Source organism: Geotrypetes seraphini, chromosome 15, assembly GCF_902459505.1.
Source record: "Geotrypetes seraphini chromosome 15, aGeoSer1.1, whole genome shotgun sequence".
Lineage (NCBI taxonomy): Eukaryota > Metazoa > Chordata > Amphibia > Gymnophiona > Dermophiidae > Geotrypetes > Geotrypetes seraphini.
The window spans coordinates 28,323,664-28,337,159 of record NC_047098.1 but is presented as its reverse complement, the minus strand read 5'-3'; the positions used below and the strand labels follow the sequence as shown (position 1 = coordinate 28,337,159).

General features: G+C 43.9%; 1 protein-coding gene across 3 annotated transcripts in view; it reads right to left on the bottom strand.

Moving 5' to 3' along the window:
- The window catches only part of MFN2 (mitofusin 2), a 38,417-nt gene that overhangs the window by 7,530 nt on the left and 17,391 nt on the right, over positions 1–13,496 (bottom strand). For 2 of the 3 annotated variants that reach the window (XM_033922020.1, XM_033922021.1), the window contains exons 12-15: positions 9,250–9,354; positions 5,482–5,584; positions 4,982–5,202; positions 4,140–4,295 (exon numbers count right to left, since the gene is read on the bottom strand). In XM_033922020.1, coding sequence (XP_033777911.1) covers positions 4,140–4,295; positions 4,982–5,202; positions 5,482–5,584; positions 9,250–9,354 — 585 coding nt within the window. The remainder of the gene's footprint in view (positions 1–4,139; positions 4,296–4,981; positions 5,203–5,481; positions 5,585–9,249; positions 9,355–13,496) is intronic. The other variant, XM_033922022.1, reaches the window with a different exon arrangement.

Below are 13,496 nucleotides of genomic sequence, written 5' to 3'. Positions count from 1 at the left end.
AAGAGCACAACAATGCTCCCCCTTCCCCCCCAACAAAACAAAAAACCCCACCAATCTCCTAGAACTCCAAAGAAAGGATGTGCGCAGGTAGAACATCACTAAGAAAGCATCTACAAAATAGCCATTATAGTGAAGATGCTGCCTCAGAATGAGTTTGTTGCCATGTGATGTAAGCATTCCAAGTCTTGTAATAAAGAGTCAGATGATTCCTCCTAAGGGCAGTCAGCTTAGACATTTGTTGAATATATAGTAAATTCTCGCAAATTCACGGTTTGCGAATCACAGACTCAGTAATTTGCGGTATTTTCCAACTGCCACTTGCTTATACTAAAGTCATGGTTACACCAATCAGGAGCTGCTTTGACATGCTATCTGGCATGTCAAAGTAGCTCCTGATTGGTGTAGCCTGACTTTAGTAACAGGAAGAGACGGTTGGAGCATACCGTGGGTGATTTTCTGCACCTGCCGGCACCCCAGCTGCCCTCTCCTGCCTTTTGACAGGGGGAAAACCGTATTCGCGGTTTTTTTGAAATTCACGGGGTTCATGGAACGGAACCCCCGTGAATTTCGGGGGAATACTGTAGTTCGCTTTGGTCAGCAGCACCAAAAAGGCCAGCATCTCTGATCTTTTCCAATGAGATGCTAATAAAAGGTGGCCTGCAGTGAGAACTTTAAAGATTTTTATTATAAATTTTTTGTTAATAACCAATACACCTCCAAAAGAACAATTAGCAAAAAATACAATCAAGAGGAACATTCTTATACAACATCACAAAATGTAACTACTCCTATATTTCCAAACAAGAAACGAAGTATACCCCTGTCCACCACATGTCAACCCTAATCCCCCCTCCATGTCCCCCCTGCCCATGCCCAACATCCTAACAGAACAAAGGAGTCCAAAGAGTAGGAACTAAAGAACAGCCAATTTATCTTCCAACTGCTTCCAAGTGGATATCTGAGACATAAAGTGATGCTGCTTTGCTACAGAAATTTCCATTCTCCCCAAGGACACAAGCTTATTGACCCACTCGGAATGTGAAGGAGCTGTGCTGCTTTTCCAATATCCTGCTATTAAGCATTTAGCAGCTGCCAAACCTGTTCTAAGAAGTTTAGTTTGCCATTTATATTCCCCAGTGTTATACAGACCAAGCAAGCAAATGATTGGGGGAGTCTCCCACCTGTTTACCCACCAGACCTGTTAAAGTGCAAACCGCACTCCTCCAAAAAGGGCGCAGGACTGGACAATCCCACCAAACATGCAGAAAGGTACCCACAAAAATACTACATCTCTAGCATTGATTAGAAACTTGGGGGTACATTTTATGCAATCGCTCCGGTGTAAATTACCAGCGGGTCAGAACCTTATAGGCATTCTCCTATACTAATGCACAAGATGATGCCTTGTAAACTTCCCCACATATAATCCCCCACTCCCTGGAGGTAATAACCTTTCCAAGATCCCCTTCCCATTTTGTCATAAATGGAAATTGGAATACAGTATGACCCCTCCAGTATTGATAAAGGACAGAAATTGGGCGGGGAACCTTCTGCAATGAAAGCCACAAGTTCTCCAGATATTCCCCCTGTATAGGCAATCTAGAATCCCAACCCTGGGCCCTCAAGAAATGGCACACTTGAAGATAAGCTAGATAGTCCCCATTGGGTATCCCATACTTTTCTTGGAGCCGAGCAATAAAAGAGAGTACCTCCTCCTCGTTCATCAAGTCACAAAAGTAATCAAACCCAACCTCGCCCAGGTACAAAACACTCTATTCTCCTGCCCTGCTACAAAACGGGGCTCAAACTGAATAGGTGCCAACGAGGACACCGTTGATCCACTACCCAACTGATCTAGAACCCGCTGCCACAATAATAAAAGGTTTTGTAGGAAGGGATTATCCACATTTCTCACCCAGGTATGGAATGTGCCTGAAAGCCAAAGCCTATATTTAAGTGGTTCGAGGCCCCCATATTCCTGCTCCAATTGCACCCCACTCTTAAACTCCTCTATTTCTCACTCTAATAACAATTGGATCTGATCCGACTGATAGTACCAAATCAGATTGGGGACCCTTCTACCCCCTAATTCTCTAGCGGCCCACATCACTTTTTGGGAGATCCGGGGAGGCTTCCCCTACCATATATACCTCCTCAACTCTGCATCCAAAGTGGCCAACGCCACCCTAGGTACCTACACTGGTAGTGTTTTAAAGAGATACAACAATCTCGGTAGCATATTCATCTTAATGACAGCTATCTGTCCTCACCAAGATAACCATAAGCCATGCCAATGTTGTAGATCACGTCTAATCTGACGGAACACGTTGGATAGTTTACATCAAAAAGTTTATTCAAATCTTTTGGCAACTGTATGCCCAAATACCGAAGCTCCCGTGAAGCCCACCAAAATGGAAACGACACCTGAATCCTGGTGACCTCCAAGGCATCCAATGTCAAATTCAATATTTCTGTTTTATCAAGATTTATTTTAAACCCCGACACTATGCCATAATCTTCAAAAATCTGCAGCAAAAGAGGAATACTGGAAACCGGATCCCTTACGTACAACAAAATATCGTCCGCAAACAATGCAATATGGTGCTCCACCCCACTCTGTACAAACCCCCGTAGCAAGGGATGACTGCAAATACAAATAGCCATGGGTTCAATGGAAAGAGCAAACAATAGAGGGGAAAGAGGGCACCCCTGACGGGTCCCCCACTCTATAGAAGTGCTCGTTAACCGCAAGACAGGCTAAATGAAACCGGCAGCTGAATGGGAGAAAAAAATATGAATGAAGAGTCCTGCAAACTCGGTCTGTGGTTTATATTTAAAGAAACTTTAAAAGGAGCTGACCCCACAGGTATTCAAAACTATAGTCTTTGCCTGACTGGGGCAAGGCATACAGTTGAGGCTCCACTAAAGAAAAAATGGGGAGGTGGGAGAAATGGGGATAAGGACTCGACCACCCGAGTGCGACACCCCCCGAGGTGGTAATGGTCCTATGGGACCCCTAGGTCAGTCTGACTAGAAAATAGGGGTAGATAAAACAAGGCCACTGCCTAACCTCTCCAACAGGCCCTGCCAAGGCCTAAAAGAAGACTACACGGGCTTACTACCTCCTCCCGCTGGAGACTGAGAACAGGCTGATTTCTATGAGGGACTGCACAGCCCACTTGTACTGTAAGAATTCAGTGTGTTCTTAGCCTCCATCTTCTGGCAGAGAAGCATAAACTATCCATCTATGCCAGTCTGGAAGGGCGATAAAGAACTTTTTTTCCTCACTGCAAGCCTGTGTGGAGCCTTCCAGGAATCTGCAAAATCTGCAGCAATTCATTTTCTGCAGAGATTCTCAGCAAAATTTGGAAGAAAGCCTTGAAATTATTATCTTTTGAATTAAAATGTTCTCTATCTCCCTATGAGGTGTACTTGTGTGTCACCAGAGATAAATATCGTAAAGATTTATCTGGCTATCTATTGAACTTAAGACAAATCACGAACATTTAAAATTTCCCTACTCCGCTTGAACAGCTAAATTTCAAATGGGAAAACTGTGGCCCACATAAAATTAAAATCAGATAAGATAGCATGGTTAACTTTAGCCAAATCAAGTCTAGTAAATTTGTCCGGTTTCACTTTAGACCAGATATTCTAAGAGTTTTGGCCAAATATTTAGATGAAGTTAATTGGACAACAACTTTTACCTGGGTATAGCAGGTTGAACATAGCTGCAGAGTATATTAACCACACCAAGATGTTTGAAATACCTCTTTAAAAGAATTACTTGTACATAATTTGATTTTTCACCAACAGAACAGGAAAATCAACTTTTTATCGCCTGGCTCTTGGAACAACATATCTATTCTTCAGCTAAACTACAAAAAATAAAACTCCTTTTCAGTCTGAGAATATAAATACATTGCAAACAAAAGAGGCAATCCAAAGTATAGAGTACAGTACAAACCAAATGTAGAAAAACCACGATGAGCTAACCTGCTCTTGAAGGCTCATAGTGCTTTTTCTACATTCAATAAATATACCGACAGCCAGCAACTGGTAAAATTATTAGTAGTAAGCCCTTTACTAAACTTACAGCTTACTCAAAAGGTTTGTAAAACAAGCAGTCACAAACTTACCACTCCCCCCACCACGAGAATTCCCATAGAGGTGCGAGATGTCAATGATGCAAGTCCTGTCACCATGGAAACCATAAGTTCCTCCTGAGTCATAGAGCCCTGACTTAATGGGGGCATGCTGGGATTCACTGGGGTTAAGGGTAAGGGGCGCTGGACCTAGTTAATGCAAATAAAACTATACCAATTAGAAGAAAAGTCAAAATTCAATGATTCTCTGCAAATATACAGCACAAATAACAAATTAATTGGATTTACAGGAGATTAGTATTGAGCCAGAATCAATGGATAAATTTTGGTGAAAGATACAATTTATTCATGCTCTCCTGACTTTACCTCCTAGGACATCAGTCAACATGCTCTATCCTAAAAACATATTTCAACAGCAGCAGCCTCAAGTAAAAAAAAAAAACAAGACAAAATATTAGGTTTTTATGTTATCTTTCTTTTACAGTGTGTGTCAGACTTTGTGGTTAACAATGCGCCTAAATTGATAATTCCATAGGTAATATCTTTTGAAATTGAGACAAGAAATGATCCATCTTGCTTTTAAGGTACAAATTTAAAAATTTAGGATGGAAACACAAGTTATGTATATTTTGAGATGGATGGATGGATGGAGAGCTTTTAGCCGTTTATCTCGTGCTATTTTTGTGTTTATTTTTTTGTAATTTGTTATATATTGTTTTGTACACTGCTGTAGTCGACTGTTATATGGAGCAGTATGAACATTTTTATAAATAAAGTGAAAGGGCACAAACATGTCTGATATTTATCAGCATCCTGACAAATGATTTTTCCACTGCCGCTGGATTTCCTCCCAGAAAAGGAAGGGCGATGATTACCTGATCACTGTATCCCATCAGTGCTCTTCGGCTATTCTTTGGACCCAAGAATCTGTTAACAAGCATTGTCCATCCAAGAGAAAAATGGAACTCTATATCCTCCTGGAAATCAGCACATAGCTTATCACAGTTTAGGTCATAGCTGAGGTTAAAGCATGTACGGGGAACCAACATGTCTACCTGAGCCCGTAACGAGGTTGGAAGAAGAGGCAATAAACCATCTGTAGAACAGAGAAAAGAACACTCAAAAAATGATTCTATGGATAGTCACCATATATAAAAAAACAAATACCATACTGGATTAGACCCATGATTCATTAACACAGCATCTAACAGTGTTTCTAACAGTGGATAATGTGAGCCTTATGCTTGTGTGGAACAGCCAGGACTTTACTACTGCCATTTAGAGGAGACACATCTGTAATAAGTCTTTCTTACATGGGCACTGCTTTATGAAATGCCCTCTCCCTCCCTCCCTAGAGTTCTTTCTCTTTGCTCACCTATCATCTCTTGCTGTGTAGTCTGCAGAGAGGCAGCAATAGCATTGGAACAACGATTAGACATATTTCGGCCAAGACCTTCCTCAATATACTTGTGAATCTCCTGGAATATAATAATGTAATAATTACTTTGAAAGAAAGCTGTGCCCTCTTTGTACTGTTCAATACTTCAAAGACGGTAGATGTAATAGCCACCATCAGTAAACTATTGTTATTTTTGAAAGACATACATACAACTCTGAGCATCAGAGGGCAGAGACTTTTGTCAGTCTCATAAAATGAGCTCACATGAAATAGGACAGGATCAGTTTATGCAGTGTGACAATGTCTGACATAAAAATAAATATGGATCAACCATATCCAGGTACCGAAGCAATTTATGAATCTGATTACTAGTGTGAAGTATGTCAAAAATGACTATTTATTTAATGACCATTACTCATGGGTAAATTATGCGCATATACAAAAAAAAAAAATCTTCAAAATTCTGCAGCCTTGACCTGTTCACTGTTATCGAGGAACATTTATAAGTGAAGGCAGAAAAAATGATTACTGAAAAGATGGATAATTAACATTTTTGTGCATAATCACCCTCCATCATAAGTCCATGGGACAATCCTCAGGCTTGACCTTCCACAATAAAACAGTCATTTAAGTACACACTCGCATCAAATTCAGTTTACAATATTTTACTTATTCGAGTGCCTACAGATTTTGTCTTGAATCCCTCTTGCCAGGCTTGGTCTTTTCCTCCAACTCCTTTCAGGATCAATCCTCCCAGCTTGCTCTCTACTCCTTGCTTTCTCCAGGGTTAATCCCTCATTCTCTTTCTCCTCTTGCATCTCCAACAGCTGTCATTAAAGAGAAAGAAGGGCGGGAGATCCGCTCAGTGCTGCGTATCCTGAAGAGCATACTGAAGAGGACACATGTGAGCCGGAGGAGGCCGCCATGGATCCCAAGACCTGTAGAAAATCTTGCGCCAGCAGACATTGGCAACCCATCAGAGAGCAAATTTGCATCTGCAATTTGCACACCCTGGCATCTGGAAGAAAAAAAAAAATTCCCCTCAAGCTGGTGTCAACAGGCACACTGAGAACTCCAAGCGCTGAGATGGAGGCAACCGACTCTTAGCCAGGTTGACCACCACAACCATAATCTTGGTGAAGGGGTGTAGTGCCATAGCTAAACCCAAAGGGAAGTGCACAAAACCGAGAATGCTCTCCCAAAATTGCAAAGCAAAGGAATAATTGATGAGAGGCTCGAATGAGAATATGCAGATAGGTCTCTGTCAGGTTGAGAGAAGTCAGAAATTCCCCAGGCTGGATAGCCAGAATTACAGATATCAGGGTTTTCGACACCTTTGAGATCAAAAATGGGCCGAAAAGACCCCTCTTTCTTGGGCACCATGAAGTAAATGGAGTTCCTACTGGTGTGAATCTCCTGAGGAGGCACTAGGACTACCGCTTTGAGGTCCAGCAACCTGAGCAGTGTCTGCTCAAAAGCCATCTTCTTCCAAGTTGCCTGGCAAGGGGAGGAGAGGAAACGATCTGGTAAAGGACATGAAAAACTCCAGAGCATTGAGCTCGGTTCATCCCCTGCAAAACTCCCACAATCGGGCTAGGACTGCAATGCAGGCGTTGAAAAGAAATGTCCTCTGGAAGGAAAAGAGGTCACACCCTGGCCAAGGTGGTACCTACGAAACCCACTCAATGACCTCAGGCAGAACCACCTTGTGAAAACCTGGCAAGGTCAGTCCTCCAGTATGGGGTGGTTTTTTTTTATGTTATTGAAGCATATTAGAGACACTCAAGACCTGAACCAGCTTATCCAAATGACCTCCGTAACCGAAGCAGGAACCTCAGCCGCCTGTAAATAAGCCATGCACATGACTAACAAAATCAGACTTCAACAATCCCGGTGACAAGCTAGAAATCATAGCATGAGCAGAAGACCCATTTAAGATCTGTTCCTGTCTCTCTACGACAGGAGCAAGGTCATCTGAGGCAGTGGGCAAAATGGACGCATTTCCTGCCAAAACAGAGGGAAGCGCCATCACTAAACTGGCACCTGAAATCGAATGCGGCACCAAAGCCAAACACGAACCCACCACAACAGAAACATCGCTAGCAGCCCCAGCCGCAGCGACAAGGGAAACCCCAGCCTCCCCAGCAGTCTGCAAACCCAAATCTGCCAGACCACTGGCAGCTGAGGAAACCCCAGCGTGGGTGGCAGATGAGGTCCGGGCGTCACCATTGCCTCCCGCCGATGAGCAGTGCGTGCTCAAAAGGGAGCTGGACATGCCGAGTCCCCCTCAAGGCAGCCAGAATATTTTGTGCACCCGCCAGCCGCATCCACCACTCGGCGCACACATAAAATGCGCTTGTGATGCCTTTTTGAAGCGCTCATAATAAATATGCCAAAAACCCACATACAACAACGCCGTACAAAAATGGCAGCCTCAGGGACCACTTTATGCTCCATTTATTTCTTGTGTTGTCTTTTTTTTTTTTTAAACTTCTCACAGCTCATCAACTGTCTCAAGTTAGAGCAGACCCCACATGGCTCTCTAAACTGTAGGCAGTGCCAGTATCGGTGGCAAGGCATACAGCTGAAGCTCCTCTAAACACAGAAAACCTGAGGAGGTGGGTGAAATGGGGGGAGGGACTAGACCCTTTCGAGTGCGACAACCCCGAGGTCGGTAGGACTCCCAAGATGGTCTGCCAAATTCTATCCGGACAGCAAAAGGGACCAGAAAAATTCCCTAACCAGGTCCAACAGGCCCAAAACAAACCTCAGCACAGACTGCACAATCTTACCACTCCACCTGCTGGAGAATGAAAAAAGACTGATTGTAAGAGGGACTGCACAGCCCACTTGTACTGTAGCCAAAAGTCAATGTTTCAGTCTCCACCTGCTGGCAGAGGAGCATAAACCCATCCGTTTCTGTGCCGGTGTGGAGGAATGCCAAAGAAACCTATAATTTAGGGCTTCTATTTTTTTATTTATGAAATTGCAAACTCGTCATACAAGTAAATACTTGAAAGAAAACAGATAACTTTCCAGGAAAACATTAAGAAAAAGTAATTCTATCCTAATCACAATATGTTTTCTCTTAATACCAAAGCCCACAAAATAGGGGAGGAGATAAAGAAGAATAGAAACAAGGCCATAAATTTCAAATGAAACAAACACTAAAATGCAGGTCAGTTCAAAACCCTTCTCCCATAAAGTCCAAATCTATCTATAACAAACTTATCACTCAAAAAAATGACAAATCAAAAAATATATATTTCACATCCTTATAACAAACAAGATAGTTGGAAAATGTACGATTAAGTTACAAGATATTGAATATTCTTTTTGGGATCCTATACAACTACAACAATTTCTGGTTGCAAGAGAATAGAAATAGAAATGAGATTTGTTTCACCTAGCTGAGAATTTGAGGAGAATTAATATAAATAGTATCCCATTCTTAAGGAATGATTCAAGGTTCTTTAGTGTGAACCAAGAATTATTGTCCTTTATTTTCTTGAATTTTATTTTGTAAGAAATAGCAAGATATATTCCCCATTAATGTGGGCTTAAAAGGAATTATGTATGTATGATTTGATTATGTATTGCTTTATGTGATTTTCCTTTTTTCTTTTGAATTATTGTATTCAAAATTATAAATAAATAAAAAAAAAAGTAAATTCATAGTGTATACACACTACAGTTTTCTTTTGGGTACATAAAACTCAAGAAAAGGTAGAGCTCTCCACTCACATTCTTGTAGACTTTGAGGACAACTGGAGAAGGATGGAAATCCGTTTGAAACTCATCCACTAAGACATACAATCGCCTGATTTCTTCAGCCATTGCATTGGATACCTATTTAAAAAAGGCAAAAAAAGCATTACAAAAACAGGGGGGAAAAAACCCTTTTCCTCATACTCCTAAGCCAAATCCAGCATAAATTTTCTCCTCTGTCCCCCTCACCAAGTGTGGAAATCCATTCAATCCTAGTGTCCAGTTCCTCTGCTACCTGCCACTGGGGACTTATGCTCCCCATTCACTAGCAATGCATGAGCTGTCTTCTACCCATGCACTAAGCCTTCTCCCTCCTTGACAAGGTGCCACATGAAAGGCTGCTTAACAAGCTGTGGAACCACGGGGTGGGCGGGGATGTACACAGATGGATCAAGCACTGGCTGTCAGGTAGACTGCAGAGGGTTGGAGTGAAGGGCCAATTTTCTGACTGGCGGGGAGTCACGAGCGGTGTGCCGCAGGGATCGGTGCTGGGGCCGCTACTCTTCAACATATTTATCAATGACCTGGAAACGGAGGCAAAATGCGAAGTTATAAAATTTGCGGACGATACCAAACTCTGCGGCAGAGTTAGGACCAGGGAGGAGTGTGAGGACCTGCAAAGGGACCTGGACAAGCTGGAAGACTGGGCAAACAAATGGCAAATGCGCTTTAACGTTGAGAAATGCAAGGTCATGCATATAGGAAATAAGAACCCGTTGTTCAACTACAAAATGGGGGGGGGGGGGGCACTGCTGGGAGACAGCGGACTTGAGAGAGACTTGGGTGTGCTAGTGGATGCATCAATGAAGCCATCCGCACAGTGTGCAGCAGCGGCGAAAAAAGCCAACAGGATGCTGGGCATCATAAAGAAGGGTATCACAACCAGGACGCGGGAAGTCATCATGCCACTATATCGGGCGATGGTGCGCCCGCATCTGGAATACTGCGTTCAGTATTGGTCGCCGCACCTCAAGAAGGACATGGCGGTACTTGAGAGAGTCCAAAGGAGAGCAACGAAGCTGGTAAGAGGGCTGGAAAACTGCCCATATGCCGAGAGGCTGGATAAGCTGGGTCTCTTCTCTCTGGAAAAGAGGAGGCTCAGGGGAGATATGATAGAGACCTTCAAAATCCTGAGAGGCATAGAGAGGGTGGATAGGGACAGGTTCTTCAGACTGAGAGGGACAACGGGTACGAGGGGGCACTCGGAGAAACTGAAGGGGGATAGGTTCAAGACAAATGCAAGGAAGTTTTTCTTCACCCAAAGGGTCGTGGACACATGGAATGCGCTCCCGGAGGAAGTGATCAGGCAGAATACAGTACAGGGATTCAAACAGGGACTGGACGGATTCCTGAGGGACAAAGGGATCGTAGGGTACTGAAAGGGGTGCGGGGACAAAGGGTCAAGAATTGGATGGTAAGATAGGACTTCGATGAGAAACCAAGGGGTGATTCAGACAGGTCACGACCTGTTGGGCCGCCGCGGGAGCGGACTGCTGGGCGTGATGGATCTGTGGTCTGACCCAGCAGAGGCACTACTTATGTTCTTAAGTCTTTCATCCTGAGCATGATATTTCCACCTCCTCCAAATACCGAGTCTCTATGCCTTCTCCCCCAGTCTCGGGCCTCTTAATTCCAATCACTGCTGATGTAATCTATCCAAATTTAAGCAGGGTCTCTACCCTCCTTGGCCATGTACCTCTACACAGGGCCATAGCAATCTATGTGTGGGCAGTGTGGCTGCTCAGGGCACAAGGAAGGTGGGAGATCCAAAATTGAGTCCTGTCTATTGCCTTCCATGCTTGGCTGCGATGCAGTGGACAAGACAGTAGCTCCATGGCGCATGTCGAGCAGAGCACATTTCCAGCTCAGGACAGTCCTGCCTTTACAGACTGGAACAGGACAAACTTGGAAAAGCCCATGTAACAAATGGACATGGAAAATACCCAACTGGTAAAACGTACACGGATTCTGGTGTTTCCTTAACTGGCTTACAGCTCTATTCTATAAATGATAGCAGGCACTGTAATAAAGAAGTGTGGAGGTGGCTCATAATTAGTGCATTTTTTTGCTGTGCTTGCTTAAATATATGCTCTCTCAGCTTTAAACAAATAGCTTTGCTCAATCTCTGCGATGAAACAGCAGCGATGAAATGAAGAAGGAAAGCTGCGAGTTTGATAGTGCGATGGGAGTGCTTGAGGGAGAGGTCCCGAATGGATCACGAACAGAGAGGAGAGGGGGAGGGAAGAATTTTGGGTGTGTTTGGGAGGGACTCCATGCCAGCCACTGCTGCTACTACTACTATTTATTATTTCTATAGCGCTGAAAGGCGTACGCAATGCTGTACATTTTAACATACAGTAGACAGTCCCCGCTCTGACTTTGCAGTGAAACCATTTGCTGGTCTCAGAGCCGAATGGGATAATGGGCTCCAGCAGCAGCTTCTCTCCCTAGGGCTCACCCGCTCTACGCCAGCTACCACTGCCTGCTTCCTGGCCTCGCTCTGCTGCTCCGGGGCCAACGTGAGGCAGGGGTGGGGGGAACCCCCCCTCCTCCAACTACTAAATTTAATTCATTCCGGCCAGTTCATCGTGATGAAATGGCTGCAATGAAATGGCCACGTTCAATCATCCTAGACTCGCCCAAGGGATATGCAAACACATTAAAATGCTTACAGCTTTCCCGAGGGGGTGGGGAGGAAGAGACATCAGCCAACATTGAAGCAGCTTGATCCTTGTTCTCTGCGGGCCAATGTGCTGATTTAGGCTAAATATTTTAACAAAAGCCTGTTTATGGTGCTTCCCTGATGTCTAAACAACATTCAATCAACTTAGCTGAGATTACTTAGACGAAACAGCGATCCGCATCAGCCATGTAATATGGCGTCTGTACCTCCAATGGAACCGACTAACATAAGCCCGCTGAGTGAGCACACAACACTGGTGGAGGAGGCTTCTATGGATCTGCCATCTCCTAGCTTAGAATTGAGATCATGGAGGGCAGAGATGATTCAAGCAGAGATCGTGACTCTCTTGGCAGAACTTTGGGTGAAATATCTGAACTAGGCCGCAGGGTGGCGGATGTTGAAACATGTGCCGAGGAGCAAGCAGACTCCCTGTTGGCCTTGGAACAAAATTACCAAGACTGCAGAGAGACGGACACAAACTGCTTGATAAAATAGACACCCGGAAAGGCCCCGACGTCAGCACATGTGCAAAGGCCCTTCAAATGGGCCTTGCGCTGAGAAGAGAGAAGAGGTGCCAGCAGAGAGAAGAAGTGCCAGCGTCAGGAGATTGCTTACAGGATGTGCCTCTCTTTGCAAGAGGCATGTCCTGTAGACAGCTAGCGCCAGCATCTCTCCTCTTCCACAGTGTACAACAGCACACCTGAAATCTCAGGAGGCTCACTGGTGTGCCGCGGCACAAAGTTTGCAATACACTGGAATAGAGAGACACACTACAACTTACGTTTCGCAGCATCCCTGAAACATCAGAATATGTGAAAATGGAAGACGTGGTTTAAAGAATTGTGTGTATTATCTTGCACGATGAGAATCATCCCATGGACCCAGGGGAGGTGCAATTTCAGGGGGCTCACAGATTGTTGGGGCCTGCTCGCTTTAACAAACCGAAAGACATAATTGTTTGTTTCTGCGACTCTAAGCTTAAAGAAAGGGTCCTTTCGACGGCCCTTGCTTTGGGAACAGTCCTTCAGGACTCTTACACTATCGAGATTTCTCAAGATCTGGTCCTGCAGCCCTGAAAAGAGCACATAGCACAGCATGTACATTTCACTACATATACCATTCCTTTGCAGCCAGACTTACAACCAGCACCTAGATGTGCTGCTAGAACATCCTTTTTATGTGCTCTTAGGATGTGTCTGCATTTTTCAAATGAAGGGCTCACAAATATGCAAAATTAATATTTTAGAATAAATAACTTGGTCTCTGATTTATTCAAATTAAAATTATCTACCCCTGTCAGAGACCCAGGGAGGAATACAACAACAAAAGCCTTCAAAACAATGATTTATCATCAAGTGACTGCTTATTTTTCAACTGCGTTTCCAAATACACAGGGAGAATGTAGCAATTGAGAGTCAGAAAGTAGCTAAAATGCAATAGAGAGAACTGACTCGAGCTAATTAAACCTCCAAGAGAAGTACTCATAAAACTGTAACTTTGCTCAGAGGCTTGTAACTCTGAAGAGAGGGAGGTAACCCTC